This window comes from Alosa pseudoharengus, unplaced genomic scaffold, assembly GCF_046254945.1.
Source record: "Alosa pseudoharengus isolate Yale_2024_CS ecotype anadromous, Long Island Sound unplaced genomic scaffold, YU_APseudo_1.1 YU_APseudo_1.1_scf_8, whole genome shotgun sequence".
Taxonomy (NCBI): domain Eukaryota; kingdom Metazoa; phylum Chordata; class Actinopteri; order Clupeiformes; family Clupeidae; genus Alosa; species Alosa pseudoharengus.
Window position 1 is genome coordinate 37,986,646 of NW_027468870.1, and position 21,229 is coordinate 38,007,874.

The following is a 21,229-nucleotide window of genomic DNA, read 5'->3' on the forward strand; positions in this document are numbered from 1 at the left end:
TATTCTCTATTATCTAGGCTACTATTTAGAGTTGGGGGATCAGAGTGTGAAGTTAACACTACACTATACAATGGCTCAAACAGTAAAAATGGAACACATACTCAGAGAAGAGGGTCAGCATTTTTGAGATAATTTGATTTAACTCAGAAATGTAATTATGGGGTATCAAATGACTAAGCACAGTTTTCCTTGACAGTAAATCGTTATAAAATTAACGCCATACCAGTGGTACAATGGATTCTTATAGCACAACATATGAGAAATGTTTTTATAGTGTATATAACATTGTGAATAGTGTAGATAACATTGTGAAGAAGATTGGTTGGATTTATAGTTCAAATGTCTTTCTGCCTGTTTAGCGCCTGGGAAGATTCCAGTTTCCTGTTTTGTTTTAAACGCTCCCTGAAATATGAGAAGCCCACACTTTCCCAAAGTCCTTTCCAAGTTTCTGTCCAGATCTTTGTTCACATTAAATTGTCTGTCTAATAACAAACTTTTTTTCAGAACAGCATAGCTAGCAGTGGTATCCTTTCCACTTATGTGTTACATTCTAATGTCACATTATATTGTCACTATCATTAGGAAATAAAACATTCTCTTCACACACATTCATACACACACACGCACACATTTAGCCTAACTTTGAGACATTAACTTTCAGATCTTTCTTTCAGATATGGTAGGCTTTTAGTGCAGCTGCATCATAATAGTGATAGCTGAGGCACTTGTTCCCAGTCACTGACTGCCATGATAACAGAGTCATAATTAGACTATCTGCATCACCTTTTCTGCATGCTTTGCTGATATCCACAGCCTGGCAACCCTTACCTATTCTCATGTCCATGTTAACCAACACACATTTAACAGCTCTTGTGCTTCATAGTGGCCATAACCATCCAGGAACTAAGCCTCCTGCCATAATTTGCCATTTGTTGTATCATTCCCTTGAATTAAACGCCTCAAATCTTTGAAATCCTCTGAACATCCCCTTATAGAATGAAGTGTGGACTCAGAACAGTTCAAAGTACAAGTCTCTGCCCAGAGTGCTGATATTTTTCATGGGACTATCATCCACAGCATAATGTTTGCACTTTCTCCTTGGGTAAATAGAAAAAATCATAACTGTCTGCTCTAGACATCAGGTCACTAGGATATAGCCCAATTTCTTTGACAAAATAATGGTTTCATTGGTATCTATTATTTTATCAAAACCGAACCTTGCCTGGGCTAGGCCTACTCTCAAAATCCACAATAGGCGTCTTTATTTGGCAGTCTAACGTTCTTTACGCATCAGATATTAAACTAAAAGTGTCATTGGCAGGAATATGCATATAGCCTACATTTCAAGGCAACTAGGCCTATACAGGAAGTCTTCCCCCAAAGCGTCGGAAAGTTGCCAGTGATTTCCTCTGCCGCTCCCCCGCACAGTCCTCGTTGCTCTCGCTGTCTTTTGTCTGGTTATGCTGAGCCCTGGGAAAGGGGCCGAGTATCGTTGCGCTTTAGGCAAAAAATAGGGTACCTCCTCCCCCTCTATTCAGTAAACCACATGCTAGCAGTAGTGAAAGCGCTCTAAATCCAAGGTAACATGGCCCTACACTGCCGAAATGCTTTAACGGAAATCAGCACACCCTAAGAAAACAGAGGACGTGGCCTTAGGAATGGTAGACATCAGTTTAGTACAATCGCATCTAGACCAGACCCCTAGACGACATTTATCTAGACCGCGTTCCTAAAATGACCCGGCATCTCCGTCGCCTTTCTACTGCGGCTCGCATCCTGCTCCACTCCTCCTCTCAGTTATAGCTCAGCATCCATATTTTTCGCATCCCTGTGTGTGAATGTAGGGAGTGGCAGACCACATCTATCTCAAGCCCGGGGATTCAGGGGACTATTTCATTTTGGAAGATTAAAGTTAGTCGGCGACTACCTTTTACATTACCGAACGTGGACTTTGTAAGGTAAGAATGCTTTTGTTGTATCTCCATCGCAGGCTATTTGAGACATCTGTCAGGGCCAAGTAAAAACGAAGACCACGCTGCAGTACATAGCTAAAACAATAGAACAAGATTTGCGATGTAGAAAGGGTTACTTCTATACGTAACTGTGTCGTGTAGAGACATGATAATGATTTTTGTTAAATGATTTTTGTCATATTTGATCAAATCTGAATCTCGGTTTGATGAAAGGGTCGTTTTGAGGTCTCTAAGCAAGTAACGTTCGCCAGACGGCGTAACACAACAGACATCTCCAACCTTAATGTAAACTGTAACAAGTTTCACGGCATAAGATAGAATTGCATCAAAGTCATTCACATTAACCACTTGAACAATAATTCCAACAAGGCTCGTGTTTTGTTTTTGCCTATAAAGATGACAGACGGTCATGTCCTAAATACGCTTTAAATGAAAGCTTATGATAGCATACATTTTCCTCAAGCCCACCAGAAGAAAGCTTTCACTATTTCATCCAGCTGTAGTGTAGGGTATGATCTTATGGGCGTGAGTCATAATATGAGTCATTTATTCACATCCGTTAGCTACTCTTGTTTGTTTTGTCTCCTGATGCTTCATCACAATTAGGTAGGCTACTGCTGGTGTTATCCTCCAGTGGGGGTTTTAGTGCCCCGTATTGTGCAATGAGCTTTTGGAAGTCCAGTGTTTGTGGTCATTCTGATCATGGTCAGGCTTTCCCATATACATTAATACAAACCCAGGGGAATTAAAAAATGTAGTGTGTGTTAAAGTATGAAACAAATAAATATGTATGCATAAAATTTCCTTCAAGTCCAACATCAGTGGCCTTCCATAACCAATATGGTGAAGAAGAGGGTGTTTGTGTATCTTAAATAACCAACCATTCTGTATCAGCTGAACTTGCTTAATGAAACACACCTTCTCAGTCCTGCAGGTATAATGGGGACACTCCATTGCTATACCCGCATCTAGTGCCTCAGCAAAAGCCTTTGGTTTTTGGGAATTTGCTGCCTATCAGCCAAGCACCATGAACATGTTGAAGTCAAGTGGACTGAAGATTCCTGGCAGGGGTCCAAAGCACTCCAGCCCTGTGGGACGAACCACTGCTGGGTCCTCTTCCGGTCCTGCTGCACAAAAAGACAGTAAGTCTGTTTTCCCCACAGGCGCCTAGAAAGGAGTGTTTTTCCAACATAGTTACCATGATTCAGCTAATCCAGCAGTGGTCCTCTTGCATGTTTCCATTGCATGGAAGGTTTCAAATGTGCCTGCTGTGTAAGAACAACAACACACACGTGAAAGTATTAAGAGTGAGACAGTTGGTTCTGTGCCTGTTGTTCTACTTGTTTATTTGGACGCATCAAGAGATTAGGAATCCTAATTCCACCAAAATATAGATAAAAAAACAATGTTTCATGTGGAGTAGACCAGAGGACTTTGTGGATTATCACATTACTGTAATTTCTGAGTGCCTCTTAGGAAAAGCCAGTTGCCAGTTATTTTGGGCAAACTTTTATGTGGGCATGTATTCCAGTTCATGCACCATGCATCATTAAATTCTTAGTTAGCCTAATACCTATACCCTTCCAAGCAATAAAAAGCACCCTAAAAGCAGTAATTAAGGAATTCCCATTCCAATGTGTATGGACTTAGCAGGCAGAGTGTATAAAGTGCACAGCAGCTTATTTAATGCCCTAGTCTTAGATTTCTGACCCCAGGACACAGACACGTGTTAAACTACCACAGGACAGGGTAATCTCCACTGGGCTTGCAGTGCTCTGCTCACGGCCAGCAGCAGTAAGAGTCAGACTGTAGTTTGTTATTTGCATTAGTTTGTGTGTCAACCAGAAGGGTGTTATGGTTCAAGCTGTCTGTGGAATGCACTGAGGGAAAAAAGGAACTCAGGAAGTGAAGTCACACTAAGTGAAAAGCAAGCAGTGCAAGAATGCTTGGAGCTTTATGCAGCCAGTTAAATGAGCGTAACCCTTGTTGTTGATTAAGATATCTTAGGTCCACAATCTACAGAATACATCTGTGGGGAGCTGAGTACTTGATATAAGTATGTGGTTGGTTAGTATACATTATGTAGATATTGCAATGCAGAAACTTCAGAATTTGAATGTCTTGCCTAATGAAGTGTCCTTTGGAACCAAGATAGATCTGCACACTGTAATGCTATGGAAATTCACACTGTGTAAATACTACACTATTCTATTGAGATTATTAAGTAATAACTAGTCTACTATCTAATGCACCTTATTTGGAAGATACTGAACTACTGCTGAATGCAACCACTTACCAAAGTTGCATTGTTTTTGCATATTGTAACGGAGAAAAAAGACTCCGGGTCATAGAGGAACACTGCAAGAAAGAAAGAAGAGACAGAGAGGGTAGAAAGGAAGTGTACTGAGTGTTTGTTTGAGTGAGTGTCCTTTTGCAGAAGGGAGGCGGCATTAAGAGCTGTGCTGGGGTCATTGTGCTGGTGCTGGTGAATAGTGGAATTCTGATGGGTGGGAGGTGGCGACGAGGCACAATTGTGAAGTGAGGCCTGTGTTCTTCTCCTTCCTCCTGCCTCCCTCTCTCTCCCTCGCTCGCTCCCTTTACCCAGATCTGCTGTTGCCCTGGTAACGCGGCCACTTGGGCAAGCAACACGGCAGGCCTTCGGTTCTCGCTCGTCACTGGGCCGGGACATCTCGAATGGGGCTTCTCTTGTAGTGGCTCAGTGACGTGGCCGCGAGCCAGACTGACCCCAGCTCACACACGAGTTGCAGGAATGCAAACATACTACACATCTAGTTGTAAACATACATTTTATAGCTTTCTGGTTGTCCTTTTAATGGGTGTGGCAGATTAGAAAGGGAGGAAGTGGTTTACGTTCTCTGAGGATAGCATATACAGAAATGTATAGGATGTGTAAATACATGTCTTTCCAGGATCAAGATGAGTTGTCTGAATTTATGAAATGTGTCAGTCAAAGCTTGACATCTCCAATCCTTTCAGTGATCTTATCATTATGAACACAGTGTCCCCATCATATGCCCCAACCACGCTTTATCATCCATCTGTCCCTTTCCAATAATGACCTACATTAGACAATTTCTACCTGAAGTTTTTATGGCCCTGCTTGTGAGTACAGCTCTTGGAAGGTTAACAAGCTCCACGTGTTTTGATAGAGTTGCAGCCATCAAGATGAGCCTGGGTTCTTTTGTCTGTGGTTTTGTTTGCATCTACAATGCTGTCTATCGGCCGCAGAACATATGGGAGCAATTGGGGCACAAAAGCTGTCCTTAGTCCCCCTCCCCCAGTCCTGGCCAACCCTGGCACCAACCACATCAACCCACACACTGAGCTGTGAGGGCAGCAGACCACATGCTAATTCAGCTGTGTTGCTCTCGCACTTTGCTGGGGAAAAAACTCGCCGTGAAATAGTGTCATATGTCATACACATAGTATTAAGCTGTGTAGTCAATGTTTGACACATGTGTCTGTTATCCTGAATTTCCCCTCGGGGATCAATAAAGTATCTATCTATCTATCTATGTGTCTGTTATAGAATCAACATGATTTGGATATGAATCCTCCTATATAATTGAGTTTTTGAGGATGTTTTGCAGGTGTCAGCTTCATTGCAACTGTTCTAGTTTTGATACAGGATTTGAATTGTTTGAATTGTATACACACACATCCACACATTTGTGTTATATGGTTAAGTTGGAAAGTAGTTTTAGTTTTTTTTTTGTTGGCAAATTTGTTATACTATGCCTTCCTCTCTCATTCTCTATGTCCTCACTTGACTCTTTGTAGATGTGTGGGTGGTGGTAGATTTTTAATGTAGAACAGCACTAAATGAGAAACTAGGTGAAGTTCATTTTAGTCCTCAAATGTAACTTTTTTACCAGTTCTGAACATTATATCTGAACTCATTAGATGTGTGTTCCACCTCATCTGCGTGCCGTCTGTGCTGAAGTTTGGCAGTTTGGCTGACCCATGTCCCTCTCTCTGCAGACCCCCCCCACAAGCCCACCACACCGACACCCAGCAACGCCTCAGACAAGTCCAGCTCCAAAGCCTCGGAGGTCGGCGACGACGTCTTGGGGGACTTTGTGGTCGGCGAACGGGTGTGGGTCAATGGCGTCAAGCCTGGCGTCATCGCGTACCTCGGCGAGACGCAGTTTGCGCCGGGCCAGTGGGCCGGGGTGGTCCTAAACGATCTGGTCGGCAAGAACGACGGCTCTGTCGGTGGCGTGCGCTACTTCGAATGCCAGGCCCTGCAGGGCATCTTCACCCGGCCCTCTAAGCTCACACGGCAGCCGACGGGCGACGGGGGCGATGGCCATGCCGGGGACGCCCTCACGGCCCAGAACCTCCAGAATCTCCACGGCGCCGTGGTCAACGCTGCCGGCCGGCCGGTCATGCCCCTGAGAGAGGGCGTGCTCAACAGCAAGACGGGCAACGAGTCCGGCTCCAATATGTCCGACAGCGGCTCGGTCAAGAAAGGGGGTGACAAGGATCTCAGAGTGGGAGACCGTGTGCTGGTAAGTACTGTGGGTATTGTAGATTAATTACCAAAATAGATCATGTCGCTTATATAGTCAATATTTACCGTGCCAGCACCATGATTAATGGTAGTGAGGACACTGACGTTCTAACTACGTCCTGGATTTCTCGCTCTGGCAAAGGAATTTCATTAAGTATGTCTGCTCCACCATATACCCTGATTGGCCTTGGGTCAAATTGCTTTCCATTTAGTACAGCACTGGCTAAAAGCTTTCCAAGCAGTCAATATTGTAAATCAAAGTGGATTACCGTCACAGACCTCCAACCAGTGTCAGTCCATGGAACAACAGTGTCCAAGGCCCCATCCTTCTCTTCAAGTACTTGCAGTGCCCTTTAGTGATCATAAATATGTAAAATGCATCAGTATACAGTTAGTTCCCAAGGCTGCACCAGTGGTCGTACAGAATGACCCTGCAGGAACTTTTTTAGTAGAACTATTTGTTATGCATTGCATGCTCATGAATTTGACATGCTTCCAAAATGTGAGTTTATTTAATGCCACAACAATGCCACAAAGGTTTTTTTCTGTTTTTTTTTTACCATTATAGGTATAATTTTGCAGGGAAATTCAGCTCAATGAAAACATCTAATCAGAGGACCTCTGATGCAGTTTTACTTTTCAAATATTCACATTTCACAAGTAGAAACATTTTAGATCATTAAAAAAAACAGTTCCCTTGTAATCATTAGTGTCCTGTGCATTGCAATCACTAGGGTTACCAGAGCTGCATTAGTAATCAATCCGTGAAGCTGTGTTCCAACAGTGCCACAAGAAGGTGGTTTGTTTATCTCACATAGCAGCACAAACATTGGCCCAGTCCCACACAACGCCCTGACAAGGTGTCACTTAAATATCACCAATCCACCATTAGGTGTTTGTAATTAATGTGTCTTTTTTCCTGTGTTTTGTGCTGCCACTCATGTGAGATATAGATTTGGTGCTGGGAGAGAGAGGGATGGAGGGAGAGAGAGGGATGGAGGGAGAGAGAGGGGTGGAGGGAGAGGGGTACCATGCCAGAGGAGAATGCTGTTCAGCCCCATTAGGGGGGATTTTTTCCCCTTGGCCAATTCCCCATTGCTTCTGTCTTCTACCAGTATCCTATTACCATGAGCATGCTGTCAGATACGAAGGACTCCTCAATGTCATCGAGCTCCATGTAGTCGAAATCCAGAGTATTGCTTTTTCCATCTGTCCACCACCACATAACATAATCTCACTGGAGAGAGAGAGAGAGAGCTAGCTGTGGCAGCCCTAGGAAAGCAAGTATCTGCGAAAGCATTGCCCTTCTGCAGATTGAGATGAAGTCATTTTAAAGATGCTTTCTCAGACAGATGCTTTGTCACCTCCTGCACAGACCTCAGTAGAGTGATCTGAACAAAGTAGAGTTTCACATCTTACTAGCATCCTCACTAGTCTTCATCACTGTCCATCTGCACTATAAAGCTGTAAAAAAGAGGTTGTATAGACCCCCCCAATAAAACAGCCAGCTGAGCTGATGCTCCACATTTTCCACCTGGGTTATGTGTGCATGGCCATAGGCTCTACAGGCTGTTAGCTCGGTATTGAGCCCCTGTCTTGGCCAGCAAGGCCTCTGGATTTCCCTCAGCCACCCCTCAGTCATGCAGACAGCCAGTCAGCTGGATTGAGTGCGAGCCAAATGAGAGAGAGAGAGAGAGAGAAAAGGAGAGAGAGAGAGGGGGAGGGAGGGAGCAAGGGAGGGAGGGAGAGAGAAAGACAGAGAAAGGGAGAGAGACAGGGAGAGAGAGAGACAGAGAGAGAGGGAGAGATAAAAAGAGAGAGAGCAAGAGATGATGGGCGGCAAATCCCCTGTGTGGCAGCAGCAGCAGCCATGTGAGGGGAGAGGCGTCTGACTCAGCCCTCTCTCTCGCCCACAGGAGCCGGCCTGCTAGCTCAGAGGCTACACGACCACTGGGAGATAAGGCAGGAGGGGGGGGGGGGGGTGTAGTGTGTGTGTGGTTTTGGTGGGGGAGTTGTGAAGGCATGGTTGGGAAAAGATAAATGACAGTCAGTCATTTAGAATTATCAGCGCATGAAACCGCGAGATTCACTTTCTCCACTTCCTTGACTTCCTGGTTTCTCTAGACCTTCTGTTTATGGAAGACTGTCTGGTCTGTCTGTGTGTAGCGTTAAGTGGGGACAGGCGGAGTGAGGTCAGCAACTGTGAGGCGCCAAGGCTGAGCGTCCTCCTCACGCCTGTTTTTCTTATCGCCACTCTCTGGAGTTAGCGTGCGCGGGAGAATGGTCTGCCACGTCGGACGAGTCCCACGCTCTTGCTCGCCGGCAGGCAGGCAGGGAGGCAGGCAGGCCGGCAGATGTAGCTGTTGTGTCAGCGCCTCGGCACTGAGGCACACGCGTCTGTCGTCTCGAGGCCAGACAGCGGCGCGGCGCGTGGAATGGAACGGATCATCTCTGTGCAGACATTTACAGCCTTCCACATCAACAAACTCCCTTGGCCGGGCGCGAGGAAGGGAGGAAGGGAGGGAGGGAGGGAAGGAGATGGGAAGGAGATGGGATGTCTTTGCTCAAGGCCGATTGTGAACGGGCGGGACTTTTAAGGGCAGAGTTCTCCTGCTCATGACTCGCGGGTCCGCCCAATGAAAAGCGCATCTGTGTGGACTCCTCCACACACACACACACACACACACACACACACACACACACACACACACACACACACACACACAGAGCCTCAGTCTCAGATGAGCAGCGCAGTGCAGGCGCTGCAGGGGCTGAAGGCCCCCTCACAAAAGGGCCACTGTTTCAGGGCCCCGTCCGGAGGATATGACACCGGGCACAGTGTGTGACGGCAACCGTGAGCCTCATGTAATGAGAGAAGTGCACAGAATGGCGTTTGTTTGGCGGGTAAGAAAAAGACGAAGTGACAAGGATGGATTCTCTAGGTAATGGGCTTCCCACTGATCCCCGTTCAGTTGTTTGATGAATGAGCATGGCGTCTGATGAATGCGCTCAGGTTCAGAGTATGCCCCTGGGACGCACGACGCCTTTTCATTATTCCCCTGTCTTTTGTACTTCTGTCTCATATGACCTGTGAACACCATTGTTTTCACACATTACCGCAGGTGAGCATAACAGTCCCATCTGAGGGTTAGATGTAATACACATCTGCATTTTTAATTCTATTGGAATGTCACTGTCAGTATTGAATTTGGTCCTGGATGTTTAAATGCACATCTGCCATGATGTACTTTTGTCTTTGATGTCATATCTCCCTGAGCTCTGGAACTACTAATAATGACTTTGGAAATGTAGTTATTATAATATAGACCACAGAACACATTTTTGATCATTATCAACCAGCAATTACTGCTTCACAAACTCTGCCAACAGAGTACAATGCCTATCATATCACAGCAGTGTTCCATGACTAAGTATTTTGCAACTTCTACAAACCTTACAGCATAGCATGTAGTGCCGCTTCATCAATCAAAAGATTGGCTCGATCTGGACCAGAGGTTATCCTTCCCCTCCGAGATCAAAGTAGACTATGGAGTTTCATTCCATACAGCCAGAGTTTGGATTGCTATCGGAATAGCAGTCTCTGGTTTGATGCAATGCATTATTTAGTAGCGCAGTCATTCATGTGATCTCCTCGGAAACCACGCACTTTGCGCATGGAAAAAAAAACCCGCACCCGACCCCCTTAACTGCTTCAAGGTGGTCTTTTGTGTGTACGTGTGCCCTCAAACCTGCTTCCAATCTGTCTGATCTCGCTAGTGTAACTGGCAATGACCTCCATTCCCTGAGTATGTAGGCCACGTCTGCCGTCGCAGTCACGCACAATTAGATGAGTGACAATGCGGTGGACTCCAATGCCACAGTGGTGGGTCGAGAGGGTGGTCGCCCTCATGCTCATTCCAAACATCTCCTCTCCTCTCGCCCCTCTCACTGTCCTCTAACCATCAATCAGCAGTTCTCACCTCCGCTCGCCAAGTCCCGCTTTTGTGCTTTTGTGTGTTAGTCACGCAACCCACATCATAGTACAAAATTAGCATTGATCTACTTCTTCCATTGATACACTATCTATATCCTAACTATAGAGAGGTGTCTGGATTAGTCATATGCACTGACAGATAGGCTGATTTGGAGGTAATTACGCAGATAACCCCCCCCCCCCTCTCCCCGTGTTCAGGTCGGAGGCACTAAAACCGGAGTGGTGCGCTACGTGGGGGAGACTGACTTTGCCAAGGGCGAATGGTGCGGCGTGGAGCTGGACGAGCCACTGGGGAAGAACGATGGAGCCGTGGCAGGGACCAGGTAGGCAGCCGCTTCCTCTCGGTGCCACGGCACAAATGACTGCAGTGTCCTGGTGTATTTTTAAACCCATCTCCTACATGTGTGTCATCATCCAAATGGGCTCCGATTAAACTAGCTTCTTTAATGTAGTTGGTGCGAAAGGTTATTCAACGCTCAAACGTTGCTGTTTTCAAATTTCATGAAAAATATAAGAGCAGTCTGTTTTCACAGTTGAATTGATTTCAATTCAGGTCATTGTTTCAAAGCTTTGATGGCACCTAAAAGTGAACCAAACATAATTGCACAGAGAGTGTTTCTAAATGTTTTCTGAACAAATGCAGTAGGATTTAGCACTCCAGGTCAGGCACTTTGAATTGCCCACAACAAAGACCTTCACTGTCTTCATTGAAACAATAACAACAGTGGTTTTCTTTTTTACTACAGTACATCTTTGTGAATTTGGGTCTTCTCCCCCCCAATCTGACGCAGGTATTTCCAGTGCCAGGCTAAGTTCGGGCTCTTCGCTCCCATCCACAAGGTGATCCGCATTGGCTTCCCCTCCACGAGCCCGGCCAAGGCCAAGAAGAGCAAGCGCGTGGCCATGGGCGTGTCGTCGCTGGCGCACAGCCCCAGCAGCTCGTCCATCAGCTCCGTCAGTTCGGTGGCCTCCTCTGTGGGCAGGCCCAGTCGCACCGGCCTGGTGAGAGAGACGTGCGCGCGCGCTCGCTCGCTGAGCTCCCTTACGAGACCAGTGGCGACCGTTCGGCCCGAGACGTGGGGGAAGGAGGGAGGGGAGGGAGCTTGGGGGGGGGGGGGGGGGTCCTTTGGCTGGACTGTCAGTCAGAGCTGTTCTTGAAGTAGTGATTAAATGTTGTGCCGTAAGGTCTTCAGCGGTTCTCCTTAAGGACCTGTCTGGGTACAAGACTTCACTACAGTCAACTTCAGTCAAAGTTTTACATTATGTCTAATTGAGCTGTGAAATATGCCATTGGGTACTTTGTTCTCACTGTTGCCAGGATTTGTATGGATACGTTTGAATATACATACAACAATGGGCACGAGTGAGGTATCGTTAATCTAATATACACTGAGTGCAAATGCGAATACAAATACCCCAAAGGAAAGCTCAATTGTACATAATAGCACTTGCTTGGACATTGATGCTGTACCGAGGTCCTTCAGGAGGAATGCAGCTTGTAGCATAAGCTGTCTTCGTGAGCCTTAAGTGAACTATCACAGCGCTGACACACAAGTGCTGTTGATCTGATTTGTCTGGGCTGTGTCCTCAGCTGACAGAGACGTCGTCACGCTACGCCCGCAAGATCTCGGGCACCACGGCTCTCCAGGAGGCGCTGAAGGAGAAGCAGCAGCACATCGAGCAGCTCCTGGCCGAGAGGGACCTGGAGCGGGCCGAGGTCGCCAAGGCAACCAGCCACATCTGCGAGGTGGAGAAGGAGCTGAGCGCGCTCAAAGCCCAGCACCTGCAGGTGTGTCACTCGTCGACCTGTCACAAGCTGTGCACATCATCTCTCTCTCTCTCTCTCTCTCTCTCTCTCTCTCTCTCTCTCTCTCTCTCTCTCACACACACAGACACACACACACACACACACACACACACACAGAGTTTTTATACGGAGCAGGATGTGAGGAACAGGAGGGGAGATGGGAGAGGGTAAAGGGGGTTAGAGAGGTACTGTTTGAAGTCGCATTGCAGTGTTAACCATCGTCACTATCTGTTTTGAATACAGGTTTTGCCTAGAATGTGTAAAATGAATGATGTGTGTCAGATTTGATAAGGTCATTGTGTTTTGTATTCTCAGTACGCTGCTGAGGTAGAGGGTAATCTGCAACAAGTGAGAACATTACTGGCCACCACTCAAAAGGACAAACTAGAACTCGCTAATCAGCTGGAAGAAGAAAAAAGGTAACAGTAGCCCATTTCATGCCTTTACATGAATAATCCGTCTTAGTATTTTGCCAAGATACATCTGTTAGTATACATTATTGCCGCTAGAGGAGACATATGTCCCTTTTCCAGAGCATAGCCTGAAGATGGTTAAAAAAGCTCAAATATTTGTGGGCTCTGGTAGGCTTCAGTGGTCTGTCTGGAATGGAATGATTTAAAAACACATTTAACCAGGAAGTGTGCGTTTCAAAATGACACTGACACTGGTTCTAGAGTTTGAATTGTAGACTATATTTGGGGAAGATGAGATACATTTTTAATGCAGAGACCAACATTAAGAGTAATACATTTGTCCTTATTAAATTACTGCTCTACCAGACGTTGGAACTCTAAAACTATTTTTTTGCATCCCTGAAGAGTGCAATACTAGCATTCATCAGCCAGACAATTACTTTATGTTACAGTGAGGTTGGTTTTGGAGGTGTTTTCCTGGCACCTAGTGGTGTGTTTGTCTTACTACAGGAAAGTTGAAGATCTCCAGTTCAGAGTGGAAGAGGAATCCATAACCAAAGGAGACCTAGAGGTATTTTTTTTTTTTTGAAGAATGATATTCTGACATGACGCATGCTTTTTAAACAGACTAATAGAGTTTAATTTAGTGCAAGACCTCTAATGCATTAAGTACTGTTCATTTAGTGCTAGTTCATCAGTGCGTTTGATGAAAGAGACATCTGTCGAGGAACTTCTCTCAACAGGTATTCTGAAAATGGCCACATGAAAGGCAGGCAACAGGGTTGAGGTTTTTCACATCTTTTCAATGTTTTTTCATCTCTCTCTTTCAAGTCAGCCTCTCTCAAACTGTCTGCCGAATGCTTTAAAGACACTGCAGAGAATCTCTGAAATTTAATTGAGTTACATTTCCCCTTTCTGTATGTGTGTGTGTCTCTCTCTCTCTTCCTTTCTCTCTCTCTCTCTCTTTCTCTCCTGTCCCCCTTTTCCCCTGTCCCTGTCTCTCTCGTCTCTTAGACACAGACGAAACTGGAGCATGCCCGTATACGGCAGCTCGAGCAGAGTCTGCTGTTTGAAAAGTCAAAAGCAGAGAAGCTGCAGAAAGAGTTAGAGGAGACAATGGTAACATAGGAAGCCACTCGAGAGCCCCCCCCCCCCCCCCCCGTCTGCCTGTGGTCATCACCCCTCCGCACCCTCCCTCTCACTTAGCTGTGGCCTCCTCTCTGAAAAACACTAGTCCTGCTTGCACCTGACTGGTACCGAGTTTGAGGTCTCCATACTTCAGTTCCAATCTTTCACCCTAACTGCTAAGAGGAGTGACAGGTTCAGAGCACCTCCAAGATGTCAAATCAGATGTTCTCTTTACATGTCCTGTGATTTGATGCTTTTTGCTCAGTATTCTGCACCCCAAGAAGAAAGATATCTTTTAACGCCTCTTACAACAGTATGTTCAAACCAGTATATCTGTCTGTATAGTAAGAACGAAAACCTTGATGCATCAGTAGATACGAATATAACAGTAACTGCAGTATTGGAGACCTCTCTGAACTCTGACCCCACTTAGAATGCCACATTCAACTAGGGTTGAGTTGCACTCTTCATCTGCAGAGCCATTTCTTCGTTCTTTTTGTTTTTAATCATTACATTTGAACGCTAGTCCATGTAGACCACTGGAGCTGTTTGCCTGTTTGTAGCCACTGTGTCCTCTCTCCCTCCTTCCTTCCCCTCTGTCCCGTGTCATCCAACATACCCTCCCCCAGTGAGCCTGTGTGTCAGCTTGAGTTATCCTCAGTGCCCCTCCACACAGCAAGTGTTTCAGGCACAAAAGAAGCCTTCACGGGGTGGATTTCGCACCACATTAGCTTATTAGTGCTGTGCTAAACCAGAGCAAAGCATACCAACACAAAGAGATAAGTGTGTGCTCCAATGGGTGCTAATAAGAGAAACTGAACTTTAGATCAGAGGCACCACTGTCTAGAAGGCCTGATCTGATCGTTGTAAGTGAGTGGGTTTTTGCATTGTAAGGCTTAAGGCCTGGTTAGAGAAACAAGCTCTTGAAGGTATGCCATTTGTCAACAGGGCAGATGCAGACTCCCATCACCCTTGAGGTTGGGTAAGAGAATCCAGGTGAAACGAGAATCACTCTCTAATCTTCTCCAAAACTTCAGTGTGTTCTGTGCTTTCTTGATGGCCACTGGGTCATTTCTGACTAAGTGCCTTTTCCCCCCTGTCTAAAGTAGCATAGCCTCTGAATGCCTCTTGAGGATCTTCTGATTTGGTATGCTGTCAAACAGAAACTGTCAAATACAGCAATCAAACAATCAATCCAGAGAGCGCACATTTGTGTGGATGCTCAATGGGATCTTTCTAACTAACAAAGTGTGTCTTCGATCTTCTCTGACAAGAGTGCAATCCTGTGTTTTTCCAAATGGTGTGTAATGATTCTACTTCATGGCTTCGGTATGCTTATAGTGGTTTGTGTGTGTTTCTGTCCTCTGGACTCCCTAAGAGCTGTGACATCTCATATTGCCTGGCTGCTTGTAGAGGAAAACAATGTAGATGAATGGCTGCCTTGTTTTCCCATCTGCCATCTCTCATAGGTTGCTTTATGTCTGCTGACTGAAGGAATGCGTTCTCTTTCACTTTATAATAAGAGCATCTCTTCCAGACTGCTCTATTTTGGGAGTAGACTCTTCCTAGCTCTAGGGGGGCTACCCTCTCACCTTATTAACCAGTTAGTTAATAGTTAAATAATGAAACAGGACAATAAAATGTGTCCAGAGTGGATAGTAGCCCCCCTCAGCCAGGAAGTTGGGTCTGGGTCCGGCTGTTTGTGACCACAAGGCACTGATGTATGGTTTTTTTTTGGCGAGTATGGGTGACCTCTGTGTCCTTCTCAGCAAACCACAGTGGAGGAGAAGACTCGGGTGGGGCAGCTGGAGGAGGAGCTGGCTCTGCGCAAGGCCGAGGTGGAGGAGCTGAGGGCGCGGCTGCAGAGAAGCGTGGAGGAGGCGTCCGGCCTGGCCGGGACCGAGGTGTCCTCCTCCCTCTCGGACGGCGGGGCGGGCCTGAGCACCGAGGCGCTGGTCCTGCGCGAGCAGCTGCTGTCGGCGGGCCGCGAGCACCGCGAGGAGAGCAGCCAGCTGCGCGAGCGCTACGAGGTGGCGCTGACCGCCAGCCAGCGCGAGGCCGAGCGCCTCAAGTCCACCGGCGAGCGGCAGGCGCAGGAGATCGCCGAGCTGCGCCAGCGGCTCCAGCAGGCCACGCGCGAGAACATGGAGATGATGGACGGCTGGAAGGCCAAGCTGGACGGGCTGGTGGGCGACCACCAGCGGGCGCTGGAGGAGCTCAAGGCCTCGGTGACGGGGGAGCGGCGCGACGGGGCAGCCGAGGGTCAGGGCGAGGGCGGCGTGGGCGGTCCCACCGCCGCACCTGAGGTGAGGCTGGCCATGGAGAGCCTGCGCATGGAGCAGCAGCTGGAGATGGAGAACCTGAAGGCCAAGCACGAGATCGAAGTGGCCGTGCTGGCCAAGGAGCGCGAGGACTTCCGCACGCGCCTCCAGGAGCTCCGCGACCAGCTGGACGAGAGCGACGAGAACTGGAGGATCCAGGCGGACGCTAAGAGCGGCCAGCACGCGCTGGAGCTCAAGGAGGCCGCCGAGAAGCAACAGAAGGCCGAGCAGAGGCTCAACGAGCTGGAGAAGGCCCACGAGGAGCAGGCCCGTGCCAGCCAACTCCTGAAGGAGAGGCTGGAGCTGGCTGAGAAGAAGATGGTGGACTACGAGGCTCTGCAGAAAGCAGAAGCTCAGAGCCGCGCTGAGCTGCTGACCCTTGAGGAGAAGCTAAGAGTGAGCGAAAACAGACTGCAAGCCATAGAGGCTGACCGCACCACCCAAGACGCCAATGTGAGTAACATACCCTCAGTACCTTACACCCCTTACTGTGCACCCCTTACTGTGTACCCCTTATTGGACCCTGGTGTGTACAGTGTGTGGTATGGATATCCCATACAGCTTAAGTATCAGCGGAAAATAGAGAATATAATGACTGATTTTGCTCGCTTTTCTCTTCCCAGGTGATAGAGGAGACTGATAATGCAGAGGAGAAGATTAAATTAAAGCAGACTATGGAAGGTAACACGGGGCTCCAGTTAATGAATGCATCACCACAGTCCTCTAAAGCGTCTGTAGATAATGTATTCCGAGACAGTAATATATGGATGGGAAGATTAAAAGAGACATCCAAGACTTATGTTTATATCGTTATCCCTTCTGAACCACTGGGGTTTGGAGGGAATAAAAGTCTTGATGAAACTAATGGTTTTGTAATGAAATTGTTTTTGTATCAAGCGTTGTTTGTTTTTAACCACTTCTCACAGAAACCGTGGAGAAACTTACAAAAAGAGAAAAAGAAGTCTCAACTCTTTCGACCCAAGTGGATGCTCTTCAGTCACAAATTACTGGTAACTGATTCATTGGTAATTTCTTTGTGAGCGAGAGTTTTCGGTTAAGAAATTTTAGAGAGAACGAAACTGTCTGTGACAACGTACAACTACAACTCTTGCTCACATCTGCATTGTGTTTCTTTGCAACAGCCTTGGAAAGCAAAGTCCGTTTAGGGGAGAAGAAGGTCGACGCAGTTCTCAAAGACAAGTTGCGTGTGGAGGCTGAGCTGGAGTCGATGACCAAGAAGTCCCATGATGCTTCAGGACAGCTTGTCATCATTAGCCAGGAGCTCCTGAAGAAAGAGAGGTGGAGGACACTAAAAAACAGCGATGACTTGTTGGCTGACTCCTCAATCCATCTCTTTGGAACATGTTAGCTGTCCAGAATGGAATTCACAATATATGCAATGTCAGCAACCTTGATAGAGAGCTCAGCCTAATAACATGCACTTACACTGGTCCATTCATTTGATCAGTTTCAATCCACTTTGTGTGAAAGCAGATTAAGGTAATGAGAGCAATTAGACTGATTAGAACTGAGTCTAAAAGCTCTTTAACCACTCAGGCCAGTGCAGTGTCTTAGCTGAGGTGGCCTCTCCCTCTGGTAATGGGCCTGGACATGCCCTTCTTGCTAACAGTAAAACTCCATCAGAACAGTGGCAGTATAGAATATTCAGGAAAGCATTTGGGGGTGAGATGGAATACTACTAATGTGAATAAAAAGGATACCTTTAGGACAGTATTTACACCTTTTATTTGGTGTACTCAACTAAAGTTACAGTCCATGATGTTGACACAAAAAGTTCTTGATATTTGAGCTCAATAGCCAATCAAAGAGCAACCCTCAACACTTACAATCTGTGATGCTGACAAAAAGTTCTTGATATTTGAGCTCAACAGCGAATCAAAGAGCAACCTTCAACACTTACAATCTACGATGCTGATAAAAAGTTCTTGATATTTGAGCTCAGTAACCAAACAAAGTGCAACCCTCCATAGCCAATCAAAGTGCAAACAACATTTGTCCCTTTGCATCAGGAGCCTGAATGAGCTGCGAGTGTTACTGCTGGAGTCCCCCCGCCACTCGCCCGGAGTGGACCGCGACCTGAGCAGGGAGGTGCACAAAGCCGAGTGGAAAGTGAAGGAGCAGAAGCTACAGGACGACATCAAGACCCTGCGGGAAAAACTGCTGCTGCTGGTGAGATGGGTCACTTGTGTTGTGATCCCCACACCTTTTCTCCACACTCTGCATTCTCTACACAAATAGAGGAAAAGTTCTCATACAAAGTACAGTACAGGAAGGAATTAAGTAAATAGGTTAAAGGGACACCAGGCAACGTTTTCATGTTAATTACTCATCTTCGTAAGTCGGTATATGGTTAAATGACTCATTACAGGGCGAATGAAGACTCTCTCGCCCGCCCCTACTGCCTGTAGGAAGAATATCCCGCTTGCAAGTTCAGTGTATTGCACCCGCCGACCGAAGCAGGATCAGTTTACATCCTGCATCCACAGCACAGAGGCAGGCTAACGAAACGCTAGAGATTGTTGCAAACGTGTGTATAATGGCAGATCCGGCGAAGAAGCAGCGAAAACCCTTGACGGAAGATGCAAAGAAAAGGAAAAGAGCTTCAGACCGAGCGAGGGGGACTTTCGTAGAGAAAAAGCATTAGGCTTGCCTGGTGTCCCTTTAAGTGTGACATTTCTGTGAATAGACAAACATATTTGTATTATACGTGTGTTTAAATGTGATGTACATGTTAGGGGTTAGAGGATGAAAAACAAACATGGCGATGTATGATTTCTAACACACCTGCCGTTGTATTATTAACTTGCGTACACTCACCTGTCTCTTGTTGCCAGGGTCGAGAGAAGGCGTCCCCAGATCACCGCAGGTACTCCATGATGGACCCGTCGCAGTCGGAGACGGAGGTGGCCCGTCTGCGGCAGAGGCTGCTGAGCACGGAGGATGCCCTGAGGAACGCCCTGGACCACAACCAGCAGGTGGACCAGCTCGTGGAGGCCATGCGCACACGCCCAGACAAGGGCCAGGTAACATATACAGCACAATCACATCACACAATCACCGGCACAGTGACAAAACAGACATGTAATATGTTTCTCTATATTGTTGTTACATCATGTAATATATTTCCTCATATTGTTGTTATAGTTATGCATTTGCGTATTGCACATTGCATTGGTATGACCATTCTTGTGTATTCATTTCCAATAGGCCTATGGTGGTGCAAATTCAGCCAATGGTATTCATCAACAAGACACATCTCTCTCACCAGAGGTAAGGCACACACTATCAATCTGATATAAGTGACTCATAGATTGATCCAATGTGTATAATGCATTCTGGAAATAAGTTTAGGAAATGCTTAATGTCTTTGTATTTGAATCTCTTCTTCCTATGCAGTTTTCCTGATCTGTTGTATATCAACATTGAATATGATGCCAAGACTGTTTTTTTCCCTCAGGATCAACACTGATAAAGGAGGAAAGGAGGCCAAACTGATTGTTTTGGAAACTGAGGAGGTACATTGTAAAGAAGAAGCAGCCAGTTTGAAGCCTAGACTTCGTACTAACGCTCCACTGGACACATGATTTTTGTTTTCAGTTTACAGTTAACACCAAATCGACGACTAGCTGTCTCAATAAACAATCCAAAGCATCGTAATGAACACCTAATATGCCCCTTGAGAGACGAGACAGAGGTGATGCGGTCACGGTACGATCCTGCTGTTACCTGTAGACTACCTCCTACATGGACAATGTTGATGTTTTAAAGTGAAAGAAATTGGTCAAAATATGACAAGAGCTGTTGACAAAATATGCCAGAGACAGACCTTGGTTTGGCTTCAACAGAAAGAACACATGTGTAACCGGGATGATTGATAATTAGCCTCTATTGAAACTTGTTTAATTTATTGGCAATGTTTTTGTATGAGACCGATTACAAAGAAAGTTACATTAGAGCAAAGAAGGGAGCCCTGTTACATATAGTTTCAAGGAACTGAGGTACATGTTTATCACTTAAGTAGCATACACATGAATACAAATAAAAACAGTCTGCAGGATTTGGTCAAGGCTAGAGTTGTGCTTTCCCAGTATTTGGATCTGTGTTAAAAACTGTATCTACACAATTCAACTCAACATCTGTGTGCAGAAATGCCAAATATATGCTACTCATTCAAGTCACAGTAATCTAGCTGTAATGAACTCCATGGACATACTTCAGTGGGTGTACGTATGGCTACAGTTATAAGTTTCATATAAATGGGAAAATATTGAGACCAATTTTACATTACAGAAGGGAGATAAACTGTAGAAGTACTTTCTTTCTTACTGTAACTGCTATGACAAGAGGATGTGGGCATCAGTGTCATAGTCAGGTATCTGGTATAATCTGGTATGAAATGTATAGGCTGAAGTAGAAAACCATCCGCCATCTGGCTCTGTTTGCAACCTCCAACCCAAATATACAGAATCTATGTATTCAGTCTTCCAAATGTTAGTATCTCAAATTCAGCAAGAGTCCATAGCTTTCAGACCATTACTATATTTACAGTCAACAATTAGTGGGTATTTGGTCTTTGGAGAACTTTCTATAGGCACTGTATGGGCAGAGCTATTACGACTGGGGAAAATTCTCTGAAGATGATAGGGCTGGCCCCAGGCTTTGGAATTGAAGAATCAAAATGTCATTGAACTTGAAATATTGCCTTTTCTCAGTTGGGGAAAAAAATCTTCATACTCTTGATTGCTGTAATGTCATTAAATATTAACAATATGGACGTAAGGTTGTGTTTATTGTATTATTTATTATTATTATTATTATTATTATTTTATTATTTGTTTAAATTGGCAGCCAGATTGGTATTTATTATCCCATTCGTTGGCTTTTTCCACAGGACTGGAGAAGCCAATAAGCATCTTAAGGGAATACAAAACGGAGTCTCTTTCCCAATTGCAATTCTGTACACTGATAAACTGCTGAAGTACAACATGAGTGCAAAGGAGTAGCATACAAAAGTGCAAAAATGAACCCAACTACAATA

At 45.9% G+C, this 21,229-nt stretch overlaps 1 protein-coding gene across 3 annotated transcripts; it reads left to right on the forward strand.

Annotated features, from left to right (window-relative positions):
* The first annotated feature begins 1,471 nt into the window (after nucleotides 1-1,471).
* clip2 (CAP-GLY domain containing linker protein 2) lies at nucleotides 1,472-20,248 on the forward strand. 3 transcript variants are annotated; one of them, XM_076274123.1, is made up of 17 exons: nucleotides 1,472-1,958; nucleotides 2,900-3,115; nucleotides 5,976-6,505; nucleotides 10,700-10,824; nucleotides 11,293-11,503; nucleotides 12,093-12,290; nucleotides 12,624-12,727; nucleotides 13,232-13,292; nucleotides 13,736-13,840; nucleotides 15,619-16,623; nucleotides 16,794-16,851; nucleotides 17,097-17,180; nucleotides 17,313-17,469; nucleotides 18,201-18,360; nucleotides 19,026-19,214; nucleotides 19,399-19,461; nucleotides 19,649-20,248. In XM_076274123.1, the coding sequence occupies exons 2-17, from the start codon at nucleotides 3,001-3,003 to the stop codon at nucleotides 19,658-19,660; spliced, it is 3,177 nt and encodes a 1,058-aa protein (XP_076130238.1). In that variant the 5' UTR covers nucleotides 1,472-1,958; nucleotides 2,900-3,000; the 3' UTR covers nucleotides 19,661-20,248. The 3 variants fall into 3 exon arrangements, with proteins under 3 accessions (XP_076130238.1, XP_076130236.1, XP_076130237.1); XM_076274121.1 differs by lacking the exon at nucleotides 13,736-13,840 and adding an exon at nucleotides 14,798-14,845; XM_076274122.1 differs by lacking the exon at nucleotides 13,736-13,840.
* Nucleotides 20,249-21,229: the final 981 nt, after the last annotated feature.

Coding starts and splice junctions, on each gene's coding strand:
- clip2 (XM_076274123.1), top strand. CDS start 3,001: ATGAACATGTTGAAGTCAAGTGGACTGAAGATTCCTGGCAGGGGTCCA. Junction 11,504..12,092: donor GGCCCAGTCGCACCGGCCTG/GTGAGAGAGACG, acceptor CTGTGTCCTCAG/CTGACAGAGACGTCGTCACG. Junction 17,470..18,200: donor GAGCTCCTGAAGAAAGAGAG/GTGGAGGACACT, acceptor CCTTTGCATCAG/GAGCCTGAATGAGCTGCGAG.